Genomic DNA, 24,834 nt, shown 5'->3' with positions numbered 1-24,834 from the left:
ACTCTTGCAGGACTTCCATTGCAATTAAAGTCCCCATCATTTTTACAGAAGAAATGAATGATTAAAGCTGCACATTTGAAAATTATTTCTAACAATATAAATCAATAAATGTCCAAAAATGTGTGTTTTATAGCTGGATGGATGACACGAAATCAACTGATGTGGCTAATAAAAATCTAGTTAATTTCATTTGGAGTGAAATAATTTCATCACCTTGTGTGTGCGTGTATGGTGATGTACATTCTCCACCAAAGAAATGGAAAAGGAATTACTTATAGCCTTATCATTACAGAATCAACATGTACTAGACTACACAGAGTAAGAAATTTAATTACCAGTAACGGTGTAGTATATATATATATATATATATATATATATATATATATATATATATATATATATATATATATATATATATAATAGAGGGAAACATTCCACGTGGGAAAAATATGTCTAAAAAGAAAGATGATGAAACTTACCAAACAAAAGCGCTGGCAGGTCGATAGACACACAAACAAACACAAACATACACACAAAATTCTAGCTTTCGCAACCAATGGTTGCCTCGTCAGGAAAGAGGGAAGGAGAAGGAAAGACAAAAGGATATGGGTTTTAAGGGAGAGGGTAAGGAGTCATTCCAATCCCGGGAGCGGAAAGACTTACCTTAGGGGGAAAAAAGGACAGGTATACACTCGCACACACACACATATCCATCCACACATACACAGACACAAGCAGACATTTGTAAAGGCAAAGAGTTTGGGCAGAGATGTCAGTCGGGGCAGATGTACAGAGGCAAAGATGAAGTTGAAAGACAGGTGAGGTATGAGCGGCGGCAAATTGAAATTAGAAATTAGCGGAGATTGAGGCCTGGCGGATAGCGAGAAGAAAGGATATGCTGAAGGGCAAGTTCCCATCTCCGGAGTTCTGACAGGTTGGTGTTAGTGGGAAGTATCCAGATAACCCGGACGGTGTAACACTGTGCCAAGATGTGCTGGCCGTGCACCAAGGCATGTTTAGCCACAGGGTGATCCTCATTACCAACAAACACTGTCTGCCTGTGTCCATTACAGCGGGACCCACCTCCTCTTCCTCAAAATCACCCTCTCCTAACCTTCCAGGAATTTCTGACTTCCAGCCTTGCCTCTCAATCCTTCTTAAAAAACCTTAATCCTACTCCCAACATCACCACTGCTGAAGCCCAGGCTATCCGTGATCTGAAGGCTGACCGATCCATCGTCATTCTTCCGGCGGACAAGGGTTCCACAACTGTGGTACTTGATCGTCGGGAGTATGCGGCTGAGGGACTGCGTCAGCTTTCAGACAACACTACTTACAAAGTTTGCCAAGGCAATCCCATTCCTGATGTCCAGGCGGAGCTTCAAGGAATCCTCAGAACCTTAGGCCCCCTACAAAACCTTTCACCCGACTCCATCAACCTCCTGACCCCACCAACACCCCGCACCCCTACCTTCTACCTTCTTCCCAAAATTCACAAACCCAATCATCCCAGCCGTCCCATTGTAGCTGGTTACCAAGCCCCCACCGAACGCATCTCTGCCTACGTAGATCAACACCTTCAACCCATTACATGCAGTCTCCCATCCTTCATCAAAGACACCAACCACTTTCTCAAACGCCTGGAATCCCTACCCAGTCTGTTACCCCCGGAAACCATCCTTGTAACCATTGATGCCACTTCCTTATACACAAATATTCCGCATGTCCAGGGCCTCGCTGCGATGGAGCACTTCCTTTCACGCCGATCACCTGCCGCCCTACCTAAAACCTCTTTCCTCATTACCTTAGCCAGCTTCATCCTGACCCACAACTTCTTCACTTTTGAAGGCCAGACATACCAACAATTAAAGGGAACAGCCATGGGTACCAGGATGGCCCCCTCGTATGCCAACCTATTCATGGGTCGCTTAGAGGAAGCCTTCCTGGTTACCCAGGCCTGCCAACCCGAAGTTTGGTACAGATTTATTGATGACATTTTCGTGATCTGGACTCACAGTGAAGAAGAACTCCAGAATTTCCTCTCCAACCTTAACTCCTTTGGTTCCATCAGATTCACCTGGTCCTACTCCAAATCCCATGCCACTTTCCTTGACGTTGACCTCCACCTGTCCAATGGCCAGCTTCACACGTCCGTCCACATTAAACCCACCAACAAGCAACAGTACCTCCATTATGACAGCTGCCACCCATTCCACATCAAACGGTCCCTTCCCTACAGCCTTGGTCTTCGTGGCAAACGAATCTGCTCCAGTCCGGAATCCTTGAACCATTACACCAACAACCTGAAAACAGCTTTTGCATCCCGTAACTACCCTCCCGACCTGGTACAGAAGCAAATAACCAGAGCCACATCCTCATCTCCTCAAACCCGGAACCTTCCACAGAAGAACCCCAAAAGTGCCCCACTTGTGACGGGATACTTTCCGGGACTGGATCAGATTCTGAATGTGGCTCTCCAGCAGGGATACGACTTCCTCAAATCCTGCCCTGAAATGAGATCCATCCTTCATGAAATCCTCCCCACTCCACCAAGAGTGTCTTTCCGCCGTCCACCTAACCTTCGCAACCTCTTAGTTCATCCCTATGAAATCCCCAAACCACCTTCCCTACCCTCTGGCTCCTACCCCTGTAACCGCCCCCGGTGTAAAACCTGCCCCATGCACCCTCCCACCACCACCTATTCCAGTCCTGTAACCCGGAAGGTGTACACGATCAAAGGCAGAGCCACGTGTGAAAGCACCCACGTGATTTACCAACTGACCTGCCTACACTGTGAAGCGTTCTATGTGGGAATGACCAGCAACAAACTGTCCATTCGCATGAATGGACACAGGCAGACAGTGTTTGTTGGTAATGAGGATCACCCTGTGGCTAAACATGCCTTGGTGCACGGCCAGCACATCTTGGCACAGTGTTACACCGTCCGGGTTATCTGGATACTCCCCACTAACACCAACCTGTCAGAACTCCGGAGATGGGAACTTGCCCTTCAGCATATCCTTTCTTCTCGCTATCCGCCAGGCCTCAATCTCCGCTAATTTCTAATTTCAATTTGCCGCCGCTCATACCTCACCTGTCTTTCAACTTCATCTTTGCCTCTGTACATCTGCCCCGACTGACATCTCTGCCCAAACTCTTTGCCTTTACAAATGTCTGCTTGTGTCTGTGTATGTGTGGATGGATATGTGTGTGTGTGCGAGTGTATACCTGTCCTTTTTTCCCCCTAAGGTAAGTCTTTCCGCTCCCGGGATTGGAATGACTCCTTACCCTCTCCCTTAAAACCCATATCCTTTTGTCTTTCCTTCTCCTTCCCTCTTTCCTGACGAGGCAACCATTGGTTGCGAAAGCTAGAATTTTGTGTGTATGTTTGTGTTTGTTTGTGTGTCTATCGACCTGCCAGCGCTTTTGTTTGGTAAGTTTCATCATCTTTCTTTTTAGACATATATATATATATATATATATATATATATATATATATATATATATATATATATATATATATATGTGTGTGTGTGTGTGTATGTATATATATATAAAATAAAAAAAAACTACAAAGAGTAGATTCAGTAGGACAGGAACCTATCACACTACACATTATTGATCTTCCTATGATCTTGCCTTAGTACACATTACAGTATAAAAAAATAAATTTCATTTTCACATGTAGCACCTGCTAGAATCTCCTGAAATAGTTTTGTGCATTCATCAAAACATTGTTATGGTCTAAGCATTATGCTTATTTTTTAACTCTCCCATTTTAAAAAATCAAAAAAAATATTTTTATGTTCCAAAAACACACTTTTCACCAGTTAAGCACAATACTAACCACTGTATCCCCTTGTTTCAGTGATTGCATCTGAACCTCCCGCATGGCTTGTAGTTGGCATTTAACCAGCTCTGTAGGGCACAAAACAAGGGATGAAAAGAAGGCAGCAAAGAAACCTGCAGAAGCATTTGCAAGAGTGCTCAGATCACCAGTATTCTGGAAAGTAAAGGAAAATTTCATTACTTTGACATACAAGAAAGCAGTTGCGTTATAATTATCTAGTTGCTAACCAGTTTATATTCACAAGGGCCTTCTGAAACCAATGCCTTATATTTTGCTGTGCTGACTTGTGTGCCCAGCCAGATTATGTTGATGTGGAAGTAATTTTTTTATTTTCTTGCTAGTCTCCTGTTAGTTTCATTGTCCTGTGACAAATGGCAGTAGTAAGAGAGCATTCCAAAATGGTGCCTCCCATCAAGGTGTTTATGAAACAGATATGTGTCATTGAATTCTTTACTGCTTAGCAAACTATACCAACTGAAATCCATCGATGCTTGTTAAAGCTGTATGGAAACAATGCAGCAGATGCGACTAATGGGATGAAGTGGACACTGTGTTTCATTAGTGGTGAAAATGATATGCCTGAAAAGGCACACCCCAGTTGATGCTGCTCAGTTCCCATCCCTCATAATGAACAGTATCTCATCCAACTCAACTGAGTTGATTGATAATTTGTGACCAAGAAATTTTGTACAGTGTTGGCTGTAATGCCTTAGACAAAATGTTATGCATACCTCAGTTATCGCAAAGTGTGTGTGAAATGGTAATTTGTTGGGGCCTGCTGTTTGATATGAGGCTGAAAGTGGAAATTTTCTGAACACCAAAGATGAGACTTGGCATTACAGCTAAGAGCCAGTATTCAAAAGACAGCCCTCTGAGTGGCAACATGTGAGTTCTCTGTCAAAAAAGAAGTTCAAGAAAAAGCCATCTGCAGGTAATGTGACGTGCACAGTCTTATTGGATAGCAAGGGTGTAGATCTTTTGGATGTTTTGAAAGCCTAAAGCAACTGTCAGTTCACAAAGCTACAAGATGGCACTAGTCTAGTATGAAAGCCCAAATTTCCAGAGTCAGGCCACAGAAGAACGCAAAGTTCTGCTTGAAACGTAATGTCAGGCTCTCAAAAATTTTTAGCCTATGGAACTCATTGCCATATTTGCTGGACTGTTCTACCACATACATCATAATGTCTTTGGCACCTTCATGCTTCAATCTCTTCGAGCCTGTGAAAAATGGACTACATAGTCCATATTTTCCAGTCTCAGATGCTATCATCAAAGTTGTAAGACAGTGGATTGCCTCGGCTGGTTCAGGTATTTACAAGTGTGGCATGCAGGCTCTTGTTCATCACAGGCAAAATTGCATAATAAATTGTGGAAAAATGCCAGTACACAGCTGAAATCTTGCTGCTTTAACTGTGTTTTGTGCATTCTGTATCTATTCTAGTTTCCATGAAAGTAAATGGGGAGTATTGGTTTTGGAATGAGCCTGGTAAAATTGCATTATATACTGGTAAATTTTACTTAATAAAGGCTATCTAAAATTTAATTAGTGTAATACAAATTTACAAAGGTATTGAAGAGGTGCAGTTAGTTAACAGAAGTGACATTCTGTAATCATACTTAAAATTTTGTAATATGCAAGGGTTGGAACTTTAATAATGGCAACTATTTATTTACAGCTCGTACAAAATAGACGTGTTTCAAAGTTTTACTGAGATTCAAAGTAGTCACCAGCATTGTGTATAACCCATTGCCAGCAATGTGCAAGTCGTAGGATACTCTTAGCTGTGCCAGTTGTGTTCACAGTTCGAGTGGCAGGTCTATTGCCTGATGAATTTGTGGCAGTTCTGAAGTGACTGCTGTGAAGTGTTTCCTTCAGGTTAGAAATCTAGTTGAACTTATAAGGGCTTAAGTCAGGGGTTTGCAGTAGGTGGTATAGCACTTAGCAGCCCCATCAATCAAACAAATCAGTAACAGCTTGCACTGTATGTACTTGAGCATTGTCCTGCAAAATGATGATCAGGTCCTGCAGAAAGTGTCATCATTTCTGTCTCTTAGCTGGTTGTAGGTTTTGTTCCAAAAATGAACCAAACAGAGACAGAAGTGATGACACTTTCTGCAGGACCTAACCATCATTTTGCAGGACGATGCTCAAGCACGTACAGTGCAAGCTGTTACTGATTTGTTTGACTGATGGGGCTGCTGAGTGCTATACCACCTAATGAGCCTTGAGCAGCCGCTGGTGAAGTATCAGTGCAGCAGTAGTGCAGTAGCGAGTCGCATATTTAGCTATCATATTTGTTTTGGAGTTTGATTCTTAATTTCTTTCTGAGTGTTTGTGTGCTTGCATATTTAATTACATAAAATCCTTGCATATTCTCATATTTGAGAGGAGTAATATTGCTTATTGATAGCTGTAAAGTATAAATTCGCGGAGTCGTTAGTCAGTTTTGTACAGCCAGTGCTTTCTGTTTATTTCATAGAGTCAGTTAGCAGCAGACAGAGGCCAGTGCAGTTTCATCTGTGCTTGCAGAGTGATGTGTGCGAGTAGCAGTAGCAGAAACTAGTCGTATATTCAGTTTTTTGTATTAGTTCTGCAGGTTTATTTCAAATTATTTTGTGTGTTTGTGTGCTTGCGTGGTGAAATTTTTCGGATCTTTGTGTATTTTCGAATTAGAAAGGGGTAGTATCAAATTTTAATAATGGTAGAGTGTAACATCGCATAGACGGTTGTCATTTGTACTAAGACAGGGGTAGGATCGCATTGTAATATCTGTATAGTGAAGTAGTCGTGATCATTTGATTAGTTAGTTCGTAAGTAGTTGTTCATATATCGCAGCTCAATCTGGCACTGGTGACGCAACTGTGCAGTCGCATATTGCTGTTTCATATTTCGCAACTCTATACGTCCAGATATTAGCAGTAGGATGGATAGGGTGTATGCATGCTGTGTGCGGGTGCACGAGGAACTGGCCGCGGTTCGTGAGCAGCTGAGCGTGCTGTTGACCACGGTCAGCCACCTTCATGCTGCTGCCTTGAGGTGCAGCGACAGCGGAGGGTCTGGCACGTCACTTGAGAAACCCCAGGTGTTGCTTGCTGCGTCGGCTGACTCAGCCGCCGAGGCACCTTCTAGTGTACCCGGCGCGTTGGGGCCACCCTCACCTCAGGGTGAGTGGCGGACTGCAGCGCGTTCACATCACTCAAGGCGGAGGGTCAATGTGGAGGCTGGCCTTGCCCGTTCGTCCTGTCAGTGGGCAGGTGGCCGCTCCTTCAGCAGGGCCTGAGCAGGCACATGGGGCAAAGACTTGCTGGTTATTGGGAGCTCCAACATTAGGCGGGTGATCGAGCCCCTTAGGGAAATAGCGTACAGGGCTGGAAAGAATTCCAACATGCACTCGGTTTGTTTGCCGCGGGGCCTCATCCAAGATGTGGAGGCGACCTTGCCTGCGGCTATCGAGCGTACGGGGTGCAGTCGTCTGCAAATAGTTGCTCAAGTCGGCACCAATGATGCCTGTTGCTTGGGTTCTGAGGCGATCCTCTGTTCATACAGGCAGCTGGTGGATTTGGTGAAAACCGCTGGCCTCGCACATGGGGTGCAAGCAGAGCTCTCTATTTGCAGCATCGTTCCCAGAGTGGATCGGGGTCCTTTGGTTTGGAGCCGAGTGGAGGGTCTCAACCAGAGGCTTCACCGACTCTGTGAGGGTCTTGGCTGCAGATTTCTAGACTTGCGCTATTGGGTGGGATATTGTAGGACGCCCCTAGATAGGTCAGGGGTGCACCACACAAAGGAAGCGGCTACTCAGGTAGCAGAGTGCTTGTGGCATGCACATGGTGTTTTTTTAGGCTAGGCAGTAGTGTGAGGTGTCCTGATGAACACTCACCAGTCGATGTGCAGGCAGGGAAATCAGGACGTGCTCAGTGTAAAGACACTTCAGCTATCAAGATATTAGCAGTAAATTTTCAGAGTGTTCAGAATAAAGTTCCTGAATTTACTGCCCTCCAGGAAGCGTGTGGCATGCAAATTATTCTCGGGACTGAGACCTGGCTGAACCCTGAGATAGGAAGTTCTGAAATATTTAGTGAGGGTTGGAATGTGTATCGGAAAGACACATTAGACACTGTAGGAGGTGGTGTCTTCATTGCAGTTGACAAAAATATTGTGTATACTGAGGTGGAAGTAGAGTGTGATTGTGAAGTTATCTGGACACGTTTAACAGGGCTGGGAGACATAAAGTTAATTGTTGGGTGTTATTACCGGCCACCAGGTTCCACCGTGACAGCTCTAGAATCATTCAAAGGGAGTCTACACTCTGTATCGTAGAAGTACCCGGATCATGCTATATTAGTCGGAGGCGACTTGAACCTACTAGTATAGACTCTGATGTCTATGGATTCATTACAGGTGGTACAGACAAGCCGTCAAGTGAATTACTTTTGAACACATTATCTGAAAACTGTCTTGAGCAGCTAACTTGACAGCTAACGCGTAATGGAAATATTTTAGATCTGGTAGCCTCGAACAGACCAGACCTCATCGACGGTGTCAGTGTTGAGACAGGGATTAGTGATCATGATGTTGTCATTACGACTATGGTTATGAAAGTTAAAAAGTCAGTCAAGAAGGCTAGGAGAGTATTCTTACTAGAAAGAGCAGATAAGCAGTTGTTAGCATCCCACTTCATAAATGAATCGACTTCATTACTTCCGGTACGATGGACATGAAAGAATTATGGGCAAATTTTAAACACATTGTAACTCATGCATTGGACAAGTATGTGCCGAAAAAGTGGGTTACGGATGGAAAAGACCCACCGTGGTTTAACAGCGCAATTCAGCGAATGCTCAGGAAGCGAAGACAGTTGCACTCGCAGTAGAACAAAGATTGGGAGAAAGAGGACAGGCAAAAGTTAGTAGAGATTCGTGCTGCTGTAGAAAGATCGATGCACAAAGCATACAACCACTACCACCGTCATACCTTAGCAAAAGATCTTGCTGAAAACCCAAGGAAATTCTGGTCTTACGTAAAATCGGTAAGCGGGTCAAAGGCTTCCATCCAGTCATTCACTGATCAGTCTGGCCTGGCAACGGAAGACAGCAAAACAAAAGTTGAAATTTTAAATTTAGCATTTGAGAAATCTTTCACGCAGGAGGATTGTACAAACATACTGCCATTTGAGTCTCGTACAGATTCCCGTATGGAGGACATAGTGATAGACATCCCTGGGGTTGTGAAGCAGCTGAATGGGTTGAAGATAAATAAATTGACAGGTTCTGATGGGATTCCAATTATGTTTTACAGAGAGTACTCTACTGCATTGGCTCCTTACTTAGCTTGCATTTATTGCGAATCTCTTGCCCAACGTAAAGTCCCGAGTGACTGGAAAAAAGTGCAGGTGACGCCTGTATATAAGAAGGGTAGAAGGATGGAACCTCAAAATTACAGACCAATATCCTTAACATCAGTTTGTTGCAGGACTCTCAAACATATTCTCAGTTCGAATGTAATGAATTTCATTGAGACAGAGAAGTTGCTGTCCATGCATCAGCACGGCTTTAGAAAGCATCACTCCTGCGAAACGCAACTCGCCCTTTTTTCCCATGATATCTTGCGAACCATGGATGAAGGGTATCAGATGGATGCCATATTCCTTGACTTCCGGAAAGCATTTGACTCTGTGCCCCCCTGCAGACTCCTAACTAAGGTACGAGCATATGGGATTGGTTCCCAAATATGTGAGTGGCTCGAAGACTTCTTAAGTAATAGAACCCAGTACGTTGTCCTCGATGGTGAGTGTTCATCGGAGGTGAGGGTATCATCTGGAGTGCCCCAGGGAAGTGTGGTAGGTCTGCTGTTGTTTTCTATCTACATAAATGATCTTTTGGATAGGGTGGATAGCAATGTGCAGCTGTTTGTTGATGATGCTGTGGTGTACGGGAAGGTGTCGTCGTTGAGTGACTGTAGGAGGATACAAGATGACTTGGACAGGATTTTTGATTGGTGTAAAGACTGGCAGCTAACTCTAAATATAGATAAATGTAAATTGATGCAGATGAATAGGAAAAAGAATCTCATAATGTTTGAATACTCCATTAGTAGTGTAGCGCTTGACACAGTCACATTGATTAAATATTTGGACGTATCATTGCAGAGCAATATGAAGTGGGACAAGCATGTAATGGCAGTTGTGGGGAAGGCAGGCAGTTGTCTTTGGTTCATTGGTAGAATTTTGGGAAGATGTGGTTCATCTGTAAAGGAGACTGCTTATAAAACACTAATACGGTGTATTCTTGAGTACTGCTCGAGCGTTTGGGATCCCTATCAGGTCGGATTGAGGGAGGACATAGAAGCAATTCAGAGGCGGGCTGCTAGATTTGTTACTGGTAGGTTTGATCATCACACAAGTGTTACGGAAATGCTTCAGGAACTCGGGTGAGAGTCTCTGGAGGAAAGGTGGCGTTCTTTTCATGAATCGCTACTGAGGAAATTTAGAGAACTAGCTTTTGAGGCTGACTGCAGTACAATTTTACTGCCGCCAACTTATATTTCACAGAAAGACCACAAAGATAAGATAAGAGAGATTAGGGTTCATACAGAGGCATATAGGCAGTCATTTTTCCCTCGTTCTGTTTGGGAGTGGAACAGGGAGAGAAGATTCTAGTTGTGGTACGAGGTACCCTCTGCCACGCACCGTATGGTGGATTGCGGAGTATATATGTAGATGTACTGCACTCCCCTGACTTAGGCCCTCGTAAGTTCAACTCAATTTATAAACTGAAGGAAACACTTCATGGCATTTGCTTCAGAACTGCTACAAATTCGTTGGGCAATAGGCCGTGCCGCTCAAACTGTCAACATAACTGCTGGCAATGGGTTATACACAATGCTGATGACTACTTTAAAGGTCAGTAAAACTTTGAAACACACGTCTATTTTGTACAAGCTGTAAATAAATAGTTGCCACTATTGAAGTTCCAACCCTCATATATAATCAGTTGAACAATTATATTTTCTAATTAGTTTAATGACCGTATCAATCATAGATCTAATAGTTTGGACTAGCAAAGCAGATATGAATAGGGGCAGTCCAGTGTAGATAAAGGCAGCAAAGGGGAGATCCACTGACATAGATGATTTTGACGAAGTGCAGATTGCTATGACCTAGCATCTGGGAATGAACATCTTTGAAACAGTAAAGCTGGTCAGCTGGTTGAGTGCTACTGCAGCGAGCATCTACGTAAAGTGGATGAAGAGTGGTAAAATCATGAGTAGGCAACACAATGTTGGACATTCAGGCCCCACCATGAAATGTTTTGGACCACACAAATTAGTGCATCTAGTTGAACATGGGGATCTACAGCAGATGACCCCTACATGTTCCCATGTTAACCAACATCATAACTTATGATTGCAGTGGCCATGGGATCATAAAAATTGGCCTGTGGATCAATGGAAATATGTAACCAGGTTGGATCGATCACAGTTCTTGTTAAACCAGGTTGACGATCCAGTCCAGATATGCCATTATCCATGCGAATGGCTGCTCAAAACATGCATTATGCCATGCACACAGGCCAGTGTGGGCAGTACTAAGCTATGGGGGGGGGAGGGGGAGGGGGAGGGGGGAGGGGGGAATGGGGGGAGGGGGGGGGCGTCCACCTGTCCTTCCAAGGGACATGTGGTAGTAATCAAAGGCACTGTGACAGCTGTGGACTACAGAAACATTCTTGCGGACCAGCTCCATCCCTTCATGCTTAATGTCTTCCCTGGCTTACTTACCAGAGGATAACTGTCCATGTAACAAGACCAGAACTGAGCCACAAAGATTTGAGGAACACAGTAGTGACCTCACATCGATGTCTTGGCCTCCAAATTTGCCTAATCTGAACCTAGTGGAACACATATGGGATGCTCTCAGGCACTAGCTCCATGCCTACAATCCACCAGCCCACACTTTACAGGAATTGTGTAACCTGTGCATAGACTTCTGGTACCATATACTCCTGGAAACCTACCAAAGACCAGTCAAACTCATACCATGCAGAACCACTGATGTATAGCATTCCAAAGGTGTACCAACATGCTATCAAGCATGTAGTCATAATGTTTAATATTTTGACTCACTAGCATATAGTGTTAATGGAAATGAAATATTCGGAGACTCATGGCTCATCACATAAAAAAGTCTGAACGGTCTCCAGAGCTGAATGGGAACTGACATGATATGTCTGTCTGAACACCATGTATCCACAGGGAGAAATCTTTAATGCAAGTGGTTATAAATCATTTGAATATTCATGTAGCTCCATTACCATAAATTCAAAAATATAGAATGAGATAAATTCTGTATAGGGTAGGATACAGAAGGAACATCTTGTGAGTTAATAAAGGAAAATGCAATATTTGTAATTGTTGCAGCATCAAGTATGTATGGTACCAGAAATTTCCATGAAAAAATATTCACAATTTATTACTTTGTCTGTCAGACAGAATGAAATGTTTATTTACCTGCAAATATTTTGATGTACATACTTTTACTGAGCCTGACTGAAAAATATATCCTAAAATACTAATAGTCACTTAATAATTTAATGTCAGCCTGAAATTTTCCAACATGAATAACTAAAAATACTAGGAACCTGACAGATAATGTTTTAATACGACAGAAGGAAGTTAAAATATAGGCTGCATATTCTGTGAAGAATGTATTGTTTAATTATTTTATTGAATTAAATTAAAATTGTGTGTCAGGTTTGCATATGTGCATCTTGAGACTTTATCTTAATCAACTGAAAATATTAACTGCAGCTTCACAGTACATTTATTCAGTAAAGAAATTTACTGTCAAATATTCATTTGTATCATAGATACAGTAAGAAGAAATATTATCTGCTCTATGCTCTGTTGAACATAATTTTGGCACAGAAAAGTGTGAAAGGCACAGCTACAAAACTCCTGGATAGACATCTGCAGTTTTTTTCAAATGCAACTTTATGTTAGTTTTTCATGACTGTTTCTTCTTAAGTTTTGTTTCAAAATAAATAAGCAGTCACTCACAAATTTGTAAATGACCAGCATGTAACAATACAAAAATATTTTTGTTTCATAAATGTATGCAACTTCTGTTTTACTGAGGCTTTCTACATGTAATACATGTTGCAAAAGTGATCTATGAAATACAAGATAAATTTACTCAAGTAAAAACTTTTCCTGTTAAGAATGGCCTGTCTGATCATAATTACAATATACGATATAGCTCCATACAGTAATGCAAAACAGTCCTCCAAAATAGTGCATTCAATTGACGATTTAACAACTGAAAATTTTAGGGAAAGCCTGCAACAGTTAGGATGTGATGAGGTGTACAGGGAACCTGATACTAATTTAAAATTTAACCTATTCCATGATACCTTTGTGAGTATATTTGAAAACAGGTTCCCTCAGGAAACAGTAAAATATAATTGTAAGAAACCATGTGAAAAGCCATGACTTATGAAAGGGATAAAAATATCTTGTAAACAGAAAAGGGAAATGTATCTTACAGCTAGGAGGAGTAATGAGCCCGAAACAGTGAAACATTATAAAAACTACTGCACTGTATTATGAAAAGTTATTAAAAAGTCCAGAAGTATGTGCATTATGTCTGAGGTTAGCACATCCGATAATATAATTACAACACTTTGGAACTGTTAAATGGAAACAGGGTAACTGAGAGCGCAGGAAGACTGTATTTCTATCAAACTCAATGAACAGTTTGTTAACAAGAAGCCAGAAGTAGAAAACATTTTTAATAACCATTTTTTAAGTATTGTAGAGAAAACAGGATCCAGCTATTCATTAGAAAATGCAAGGAAGTATTTGGAAGAGGCAATAACTATGTAATATGATAAAATTGAAATTCACCCCACCTCTCCTTCTGAAATTAGGAAAATAATAAATTCATTCAAAAGTAAAAGCTCAAATGGAATAGATGGCATTTACAACAGAGTACTGAAAGCTTGTTCCCAACAAATAAGTAGGATTCTTGTTCACATATGTAATAGCTCACTAAAACAGGGAATTTTTCCAGATAGACTGAAATACGCTATTGTTAAACCATTGTATAAAAAAGGGGATAGGTCTGATGCTAACAACTACTGCCCAGTCTCACTTCTGACACGCGTATCCAAAATTCTTGAAAAAGTAATTTATTCATGAGTAGAATCAGACATTTGTGAAAATGAAGTACTAACAAAATGTCAACTTGGTTTTCAGAAAGGCTTTTCAACAGAAAATGCTATATATGAAACTTCCTGGCAGATTAAAACTGTGTGCCGGACCGAAACTCAAACTCGGGACCTTTGCCTTTAGCGGGCAAGTGCTCTACCAACTGAGCTACCCAAACATGACTCACATCCCATCCTCACAGCCTTAATTCTGCCAGTACCTCGTCTCCTACCTTTGAACTTTACAGAAGCTCTCGTGCAAACCATGCCGAACTAGCACTCCTGAAAGAAAATTTATTGTGGAGACATGGCTTAGCCACAGCCTGGGGGATTTTTCCAGAATGAGATTTTCACTCTGCAGTGGAGTGTGCGCTAATAAGAAACTTCCTGGCAGATTAAAACTGTGTGCCAGACCGAGACTTGAAATCGGAACCTTTGCCTTTCGCGGGCAAATGCTCTACCAACTGAGCTATCCAGTTCTGCAAGGTTCGCAGGAGAGCTTCTGTAAAGTTTGGAAGGTACGAGATGAAGTAAAGGGAGAACTAAGGCTGTCAGGACGGGACATGAGTTGTGCTTGGGTAGCTCAGTTGGTAGAGCACTTGCCCACAAAAGGCAAAGGTCCTGAGTTCGAGTTTCTGTCCGGCACACAGTTTTAATCTGCCAGGAAGTTTCATATCAGCGCACACTCTGCTGCTGAGAGAAAATCTCATTCTGGAAACATCCCCCAGGCTGCGGCTAAGCCATGTCTCCGCAATATCCTTTCTTTCAGGAGTGATAGTTCTGCATGGTTCTCAGGTGAGCTTCTGTAAGGTTTGGAAGGAAGTAGACGTGGTACTGGCAGAACTAAGGCTGTGAGGATGGGTTGTTAGTCGTGCTTGGGTAGCTCAGTTGGTAGAGCACTTGCCCATGGAAGGCAAATGTCCTGAGTTCAAGTATCTGTCCGGCACACAGTTTTAATCTGCCAGAAAGTTTCTATTAGCTCACACTCCGCTGCAGAGTGAAAATCTAATTCTGAAAACATCCCCCAGGCTGTGGCTAAGCCACATCTCTGCAATATCCTTTCTTTCGGGAGTGTTAGTTCTGCCTGGTTCGCAGGAGAGCTTCTGCAAAGTTTAGAAGGTAGGAGACGAGGTACTGGCAGAACTAAGGCTGTGAGGACGAGGCGTGAATTGTGCTTGGGTAGCTCAGTTGGTAGAGCACTTGCCCGCGAAAGGCAAAGGTCCCGAGTTCGAGTTTCGGTCCAGCACACAGTTTTAATCTGCCAGGAAGTTTCATATCAGTGCACACTCTGCTGCAGAGTGAAAATTTCATTCTGGAATGCTATATATGCTTTCACTGATCAAATATGAAATGCATGAATACCGAACATCACCCATTGGAATACTTTGTGACCTCTCAAAGGCTTTTGATTGCGTGAATCATGAAATTCTTCTACATAAGCTTAAGTATTGTGGTATGGTTTAATTTATATTTGACTGGAAGAATGCAGAAGGTTGAAATTAACTGTACAAATAGTCTGCAAAAATCAGCAGAGTCTTCTAAATGGGGAGGTATTAAGAATGGTATCCCACAGAGTTCAGTCTTGGGTCTCATATTGTTCTCATTATATATTAACGACTTGCCAGATGCAAAGCTAGTTCCTTTTGTTGATGAAACAAGTATAGTAATCAAACCCAACCAGCAAGAATCAGGTGAGGAAATTGTAAGTAATGTCTTTCAGAAAATTATTAAATGATTCTCTGCAAATGGACTCTCACTAAATTTTGAGAAAACACAGTTTATACAATTCTGTACAAGAGATGGCATAGCACCATTGATAAATATAGACTGTGAACAGAAGTCTGTTGCTAAGGCAGAATATTCAAAATTTATGGGTGCGTCCACTGATGAGAAATTGAATTTGAAGAAGCACATCGAAGATCTGCTGAAACGGTTAGGTTCAGCTATTTACACTATTAGAGTTATTGCAAATTTTTGTATTAAACATATCAGTAAATTAGCCTATTATGCCTATTTTTATTCACTGTTTTCATATGGCTTCATATTTTGGAGCAATTCGTCATGGCAAGAGAAAGTATTCATTGCACAACAGCGTGAAATCAGAATAATAGCTGGAGCCCACCCAAGATCACCTTGCAGACATTTATTTAAGGAACTCATGATATTCATAGCACCTTTGCAATACATATATTCACTTATGAAATTTGTTATTTATAACCCAACCCAATTTAAAAAAAAATGCACAGCTACAACACTAGAAGAAGGGATGATCTTCACTAATCTGGATTAAATCTCACTTTGGCACAGAAAGAGGTGAACTATGCTGCCACAGAAACCTTTGGTCACTTGCCAAATAGCATTAAAAGTGTAACAGACAGACAGCCAACATTTAAAAGCAAACTAAAAGAATTTCTGAATGACAACTCCTTCTACTCAATAGATGATTTTTTAGATATGAAGTAGTAACTGTAAAATAATAATAATAATAATAATAATAATAATAATCATAATCATAATAAATTATTTTGTGTAAAGAAAATGTTAAAGTGACACATTCCACATCATTACAAAATGTCATATTCATGATCTATGGAACCAGGATTAATGTATGTATGTACAATTAAACTAAATTGGCAACAAAAAGTACAATGAAATATGCTCCTCAGAGATCTACACCAAAGTACTTTTCTGGATTCAGTCATCAAATTTCATAGACCTTCACCATGAAGAAGAACCTTCAGATACGTACAAGAAGTCAGGACATTTGTTAATACAGAGAACAAACTGATAAAAACTAGTTTAATAATTTGCTTTTGTTAAATTTCTATAAACCATTTATGCTTACATATGCTATTTACAACATAGTAAAACCATTAAGAAAAACACTAGTTTGAAAATGACATTTCTGCCTTGCTTTTACTAAATAGCTAGTGTTTTATCTGCTATAGGAACATACTGATATTTATCATAGAACAACATTCACCTACTGTCCACAAGAAAATTGTCGTATTTATGTTAAACATTGCAACTTATTTACATTTAATGTTCCCACTCTCAATTTGTTTTTATTTTTTGTGGAGTTCTAGTTTTTCATTCTTTATCAGTGGTTTTCCTTGCATTCCTTATATCTTCTTTGGGCTGTAAAGATCTATATGTACGAAGGTATCATGTACATATGTATGTATGTATGTATGAAGGTTGTGAAAGCAGTGTACAAGTAGGAGGTGTAAGATCAAAATAGTTTGAGACAAAGAGCCGTGTTCAGGAAGGCAGTTTGCTTTCCCTGTTAGTCCTCATCACACTTATGGACACAAACATGAAAGAAATCAAGGAAGCAGAAAATAAAGATCTCAATGTCCTTTGCTTTTGCTGATGACATCACTATCTGGGGACAGATGGAAGTGAAGGATCAGAGGAGACTGGATTACTTGAATAAAAACGTTAAATAATTCAAGATGACTGTGAGTAAGAGCAAAACAGGGGCAATGCAGATAAAAAGTAGGGTACCCACAACTTGTAACATCATATTTGAAGAAGAGATGTTTGAATGCATGAAAAGTTTCAATTATATGGATAGTGTCCCTTCAAATGTAGTAAGTGCCAAACTAGAAGCTTTAAACAGAGTAGCAAATGGATGCAGCTTCTTCCACCAAGTATTAAACCTAGTCTGGGACAAGAGCTAAACAAACCAAGTGTCAAACCTATCTCCTGCCAATTATGAGGTATAGTATGGGGAGCTGTGCCATAAATAAGAGAGAAGAGAGTGAAATAGAAACATGTGATATGAAGTTCCTTGGGTCGACTCTTCAACAAACCAGGTGAGACAGAGTCTGGAATATATATGTGTGGAGAGACCTGTTGGTGACTGTGATCATGGAATAAAGAATGAGCACTATGAGATTGAAGTGGTTAAGTCATGTGAAGCAAATTCTCCTGTCTTGAACTCCTTATCAGTAATTGGAGATGGAAGTATCAGGGAAAAGAATGATTGGGTGGCTTAGGGAGAGACAGGCAGACCAGGTTAATGAATATCTCAAGAGGGGAGAAATATCGTGGGATGCAGTTGAGAGAGTAAAGCTATAACAGAACAGAAATCAATGAAGGCATAGTTCCTACCTAGCTCATTGGAAGGAAATCCTGATGATGTTAATGATTAAAATTTAACATGCATCAAATGAACTCCATCTGAACAGGTCTCAGAAGACCCAGTGATACTGACTGACCACTGTGCCCTTCTCAGCCTTTCAGTGTAACTGGATGCAGATACGGAGGGGCATGAGGTCAGCACACCGCTCTTCTGGCCATTGTCAGTTTTCGTGTCTGGAGCAGCTGCTTCTCAATCAAGTATGTCCTTAAGTTGCCTCACAAAGAATGAGTGCACCCCACTTGTCAACAGTGCTCAGCAGAACAGATGGCCACCCATTCAAGTGCTAGCCAAGCCCGGCAGTGCGGAACTTCGGTGATCTGACAGGAACTGGTGTTCTACATAAAAGTAGAATGAATCAGGTGCACTGAAATGATTCATCCAGTGGTTAAAAGTATTGAATTTAAAACATCAAAATAACAGATGAGCAAACCCCAAGGAAGACCCTGGCATACATTCGTTGACTAACTGAAGGGAGATGTATATGCTCAGTTGAGCAACTGAGGAACAGTTACTCTTACCATGAAAATTGAAGGATCATTGTTAGGGAAGTACACCAGCAATAAAACTGAATCAGTGTTTTCTGATGATGCTTAGGATGCGAAATCTCAACCCTCAATCATGTTTTAAGTGTTATGGTTCATTCAGACTCAAATGAGCTGAAATATTAACACATTACACATGTTAAAAAGATAAAACAAAGACAAGTTGTGGATTATGTCAAGTGGAACAGATTAAGTTAAAAATGTACTGAATGTCTTTAATAACCAAGATAAAAATAGTTCTAGTTATGAGCCTTTGTCCCTACAACAACATTTACACCATTAAAGAGTGTTTCATGTACACTCTTAATGGTTGGCTCTTTAATTTCGAATTGATATCTAGTTACTGAATAAGCTTCAGCTACTGTAATAACTATCCCATATGAGCAATGCCACATGATAAAGAAAACTGCTACAATGTAAGAAATGGCAGCTCATCAGAAATCAGTTAGGATAATTAATGGCTCCATTATATATGTTTTTAATAATAGATTACAAGAAATGACCAGGGATGAAATTTATAATGAACCAAATGCTAACATAGTATTTACTCTACTTCGATACAAATTCATATCATTATTTGAGCCGGCCAGGGTGGCCGATCGGTTCTAGGCGCTACAGTCTGAAACTGCGCGACCGCTCCAGTTGCAGGTTCAAATCCTACCTCGGGCATGGGTGTGTGTGACGTCCTTAGGTTAGTTAGGTTTAAGTAGTTCTAAGTTCTAGGGGACTGATGACCTCAGAACTTAAGTCCCATAGTGCTCAGAGCCATTTGAACCATTTTGAATCATTGTTTGAAAATAGATTTCTGCATAAGCTAATCACAGAGGACATTAAACAATCATGTAAAAAAACCATGTATCACTAGAAGGATTAAAGTATCTTGTTAAAGGACAAGAGAAATGTATCTAATGGCAAGAACACATAGAGATCCTGCAATAGTTGCACACTACAAAAACTACTCAAAATTCTTAAGCAAGTACATTAAAAACCAAGGAATATGCACATAATGTCAGACATCAATAATTCCAATAATAGACTTAAGACTACAAGGAATGTAGGGGAATGAGAGACAGGACAACCAGCCACAGGACAGGATAACATCACTATTGACTTGAATGGAAGGGCTATAAATGATGAGATGTAGGTAGAAATTGTATTTAACAATTATTTCTCACATATAGTAGAGCATGGGGACAAACAGTTCAAGAGAAAAATCACAGCACAGTGTTGAATAAGTAACTTTTGTTCTCGCTTCCGGTGCACGGGGTCCCGGGTTCGATTCCCGGCGGGGTCAGGGATTTTTCTCTGCCTCGTGATGACTGGGTGTTGTGTGTTCTTCACCATCATTGACTCGCAAGTCGCCGAAGTGGCATCAACTAAAAAGGACTTGCAATACGGCGGCCGAACTTCCCCGCATGGGGCCTCCCGACCAACAATGCCATACGATCATTTCATTTTTTTTTTCATAAAGTGAATAAAAGAAGGTTACTTCTCCTTCTGAAATTAAGAAAATTATACATTCTCTCAGAAATAAAAGCTCATGTGGTTTTGATGGTGTTTCCAATAGAGTACTAAAGATCTGCTACCACATAATATCCCCGGTCTTACCTGAAATATGCAATGCATCATTAAATCAAGACATTTTTCTGGAGAGTCTGCAATGTGCCATAATTAAAACACTATTTAAGAAAGGTGGTAAGAGATTTCAATAACTACTAATCTGTTTCACTGCTGACATCATTTTCCAAAATTTTTGAGAAGTTGATGTATTCTAGAATAGTACATCACCTTAGCAACAACAATATCCTCAGCAAATCACAGTTTGGGTTTCAGAAGAGTTGCTCTACTGCGAATGCCGTTTACATGTTCACTCACTCAAGCATTAAATGATAAAATAACTCCGGGTGTTATTTTCTGTGACCTATCTAAGGCATTTGACTGTGTGAACCACAGTATTTGTCTACTTAAATTGAAGTTTTATGGGACTGTTGGTATAGCTACCGTATGCCTAACGTCATGTGTAACCAAATGAAGGCAGAAAGTTCTACTTAGTATGCGGACATAATTCTGACTTCCAAAAAAACACTTATGTGGTTCCCCAAGGCTCAACCTTAGATCTACTATTGTTCCTCATATTTGTAAATGATCTTCCTCCATTATACAATAAGCAGAATTGGTTCTTTTTACACATAACATTAGTATTGCAATCAATCCAAGCACACATACAGAAACAGAAGAAAAGGTAAACAAATTTGTTAAATGCATCATTACTGTTTTTTGCAAACATTCTTGCCCTCAGTTTTAAAAAGATATAAGATATTCATTTCTGCATGTCTGTGGGTATTACACCAATGATAAGTGTAACACCTGGTGAGGAAATAAAAAATAGGGTGGAAACTTCAAAATTCTTCGGTGTCCGTATTGATAAGGATGTCCGTATTGATAAGGATGTCCGTATTGATAAGGATTTAAACTAGAAAAATCACATTTTGGTGCTCCTCAGATAACTTAGACATATTTGCACTTAAAATCATTGCAAATCTTGGGAAGAGACAAATCAGTAAGTTGGCATATTTTCATTCAGTAAAATCATATGAAATAATGTTCTGGAGTAATTCATCTTTAAGAAAGTCTTTGTTGCTCAAAAATGTGCTGTAAGAATAATATGTGGTGCTCACCCAAAATAATCTTGTAGACATCTGTTTAAGTGGTTGGGCATTCTGACTACTGCTTCATAGTATATGAGTATTTATTCCCTCATGAATTTTGTTGTAAATAATCCATTACACTTCAAAAGGAATGATGATGTACACCATCACAAAATCAGAAGAAAAAATTATATTCATTCTTCCACATTAAGGTTTTCTTTAGCACAAAAAGGGCTGTACAATGCTGCAACAAAATTTTTTGATCACATACCCAGATAGGTATATAAAATGTCTGACAGACAGCAAAGAATCATTTGAAAACAAACTAAAATAGTTCTCCTTGGCAACTCTAAAAGAAAACTCAGAAATGTTCAGCATCTAACCATATGTACAAATTAATTTGCAATGTGAATGTAAAATGACTCAGTCTACATCATTATGCTTTAACATGCAAAATGATCCATGGGACATGAAACTAACTGACTAACTTCCATATGAGGCATCTCTTGTAAGTTGCAAGACCATGCCTGATCCTCATGACAGACAGTTACTATCCTCTTCTACATAACATTGCATTAATCTTTAAGCAATACAAGCATAAGGTAACAGGCCAAATAAAACTTCAAAAGGAAGAGCAGGTCTCTCAAACCCCAAAATGTGACAGGGGACACCTATAGTGACTATGTTTGCCATCATCCAATTTATCCCTCTACCCTCCCTAAGGAAAGAACTATTAGTTTCAAAAGCTAGAAATTGTGTCACTTTTATGTTTGCCTATTGACAGTACAACTGATTTCACCTCATGAAAGTAAGTCAAATTTGTACTACATATTATTATTGAATTTGTCTTTGATATACAGGGTGATTATAATTAAAGTTAAACTTTCAAACCACTGTAGAAATAACACCACTGGTCAGAATGACATCAAACTGCAACGGAATATTTTTGGAGAAGGGGGGAAATGTATGGCAGAAGAAAAATAAATAGTTACAAAATGTAGCAATAAATGGCACTGTAAGCATCATAATTTAATAGTGGTCAACTACAAATGACAAATGAATCATACAATGAAGCCTAAGGTGTATGTTTGACGTTAAACAAACTGCACTACTCAGTGTGCATGGATGTATAGGTGTGATACTGTTAGTTACAGAAGCCCATCCACCACAATAAGGTCATACCACATTGGATGGGAAAATCAGTTTTTGATTGACCTGAGGCCAAAATCTTCCTAAAAAGCATAAATCACACAAGTTTTTAATTGTCCTGAAGCAAAAAAACCGCATAAAAAGCATCAGTCACAGCAGTTTTTAATTGTCCTGAGGCCAAAAACTGCATAAAAAGCATCAATCAAAATCAAATCAAATTATTAATTTCTGTGTGACTGGCACAAAACATGTTCAATATGCTGTCCACCATTTTCTGCAAGAAGTTCAAACTGAGAAACAGCATGTTCCACAACTGATCGAAGGGTTTCCGGGGTCACGTTCAGAATGTGTTGCACAATGCCTGCCTTTAATGCAGCTAAGTTTGCAATTGGAACACTGAACACATCTTTCAGACAGCCCCACAGCCAGAAGTCACACAGATTAAGATCAAGTGATCGGGATGGCCAGGCTGTAGGAAAATGGCAACTGATAATTCTAGCATTTCCAAAATTGCACTTCAGTAGCTGCTTAACTGGATTTTCAATGTGCAGAGGTGTGCCATCTTGCATAAAAATGATCCCATCCACACATCCATGCTGTTGGAGAGCTGGAATGATGTGGTTGTGCAAAAGACACTCATAGCGCCTACCAGTGACGGTACAGGTAACAGGACTGGAGGCACCTGTCTCTTTGAAAAAATATGGTCCTATGATAAACGAGGCCATAAACCTGCACCACACAGTGACCTTTTCAGGATGAAGTGGTACTGGTTGATTTACGTGTGGATTTTCCGTTGACCATATTCGAGAATTCCGTGTATTGACATATCCTGTCAGATGGAAGTGGGTTTCGTCTGTCCACAAAATATCCCACGGACAATCACTGTCCACTTCCATGTCAGTAAGAAATTCTAAAGCAAAGGTCCCTCTTGCTGACAGGTCAACAGGAAGCAACTCGTGCACATGGGTAATTTTGAATGGATAGCAAAGAAGGATGTTTCGTAGGATTTTACCCACTGTGCTCACGGGTATGTCCAGTGTTCACACAATTCTCTATGCACTACATGTTTGCACACCACCACTTGTCTCCTCCTGCATTGCTGACAACTTTTGCAAGAAGACAACAAAGGAAGGTTTCTAAAGTTATGAAAAGTAGTGTAACCATGAACTTCGTGCATTATTATATGACAGTACTAAATATTGCATGGGAGATCGCTCCACCTCATCAATGGAAAATATCATTTAATGGCCAAGTTACAAATAAACTGGGCTGAAAGCTGGGTCACCATGAATATGGATAAAAGAGACCCAGGTCCATTGTAAGCCAGGCAATAGACTACACAAGGTAGTGAGCCCGGCAGCAGATCACAATAAGTACTGAAAATACAGGATCAAGAGTGACAAAATAGTATTATTCTTATGCTAAACTTACGTGTTATGTAAGTGAGAAAGCAGAAAGATAGAATAGGAAAGAATTCAGAACAATGTTCATGCATTGAAATGCATCACACCAGTATTCCAGAATCAAATTATGTATTTCAGCAGACATAACTGCACATTTGCCCTTAGAAAGCAAACTACAGTGCATTATTCTACAAAATTATTATGTCTCATGTTTGTGCTCCATGTGACTCTCATTTACAAAACAGTGCTTGACTAATTACTACTCATAATCACATGTATCTCTTTAGCATCCAAGGCTGGTGCCTCTGTTTCACTCTTATTGCTTAATTTCACAAATCCATTTCTAAGTTACTCTTGGAAACAAAGATACTGGAAACCTAGTTTGATGTCAGCGACACTGTGAGCATTGTTGACTGTAGATAGTCATTAAAAAGTGTACAGCAACAATCATTTTGACTAAGATTGCTCCACCTTTAAACAGATTCACATACCTGGACTCCCACAGCTTTTGCTATAGCTTTTTGGCATAATCCATAACAAGCAAAGAGAACAGAGTTCTCAGCAACATTTGCTGCTATAGCTGGCACTGTCCCAGCATACAGACCTCTTGCAACTCCTTCCTTCATTAGAGTTTGTCGAAAACAATCCACCATTCCCTGATACAATGCTGGAAATGTCTGCATTTTCACTTTTACAGTATCCAAAGGTTGACCAACATAAACTGAGCCAATTCCTCCTGCAAATAAATGAATTAACAAAAAAAAATTAAGTAATTTTGTTTATATGTCCCTATCACATCCTCCTCACCCCCCCCCCCACCCACACACACACACACACACACACACACACACACACACACACACACACACACACACACACACACGCACAAGGTACA

At 40.4% G+C, this 24,834-nt stretch overlaps 1 protein-coding gene across 3 annotated transcripts in view; it reads right to left on the bottom strand.

Annotated features, from left to right (window-relative positions):
• Window positions 1-24,834, bottom strand: part of LOC126475252 (mitochondrial ornithine transporter 1) — a 97,409-nt gene that overhangs the window by 31,207 nt on the left and 41,368 nt on the right. For all 3 annotated transcript variants that reach the window (XM_050102954.1, XM_050102955.1, XM_050102957.1), the window contains exons 3-4: window positions 24,431-24,675; window positions 3,848-4,003 (exon numbers count right to left, since the gene is read on the bottom strand). In XM_050102954.1, the coding sequence (XP_049958911.1) occupies window positions 3,848-4,003; window positions 24,431-24,675 (401 nt within the window). The remainder of the gene's footprint in view (window positions 1-3,847; window positions 4,004-24,430; window positions 24,676-24,834) is intronic.

Source organism: Schistocerca serialis, chromosome 4 (genome assembly GCF_023864345.2).
Source record: "Schistocerca serialis cubense isolate TAMUIC-IGC-003099 chromosome 4, iqSchSeri2.2, whole genome shotgun sequence".
In the NCBI taxonomy this organism is placed as follows: domain Eukaryota; kingdom Metazoa; phylum Arthropoda; class Insecta; order Orthoptera; family Acrididae; genus Schistocerca; species Schistocerca serialis.
The sequence above is the reverse complement of the archived record's forward strand: the minus strand, read 5'-3'. Positions and strand labels throughout refer to the sequence as shown.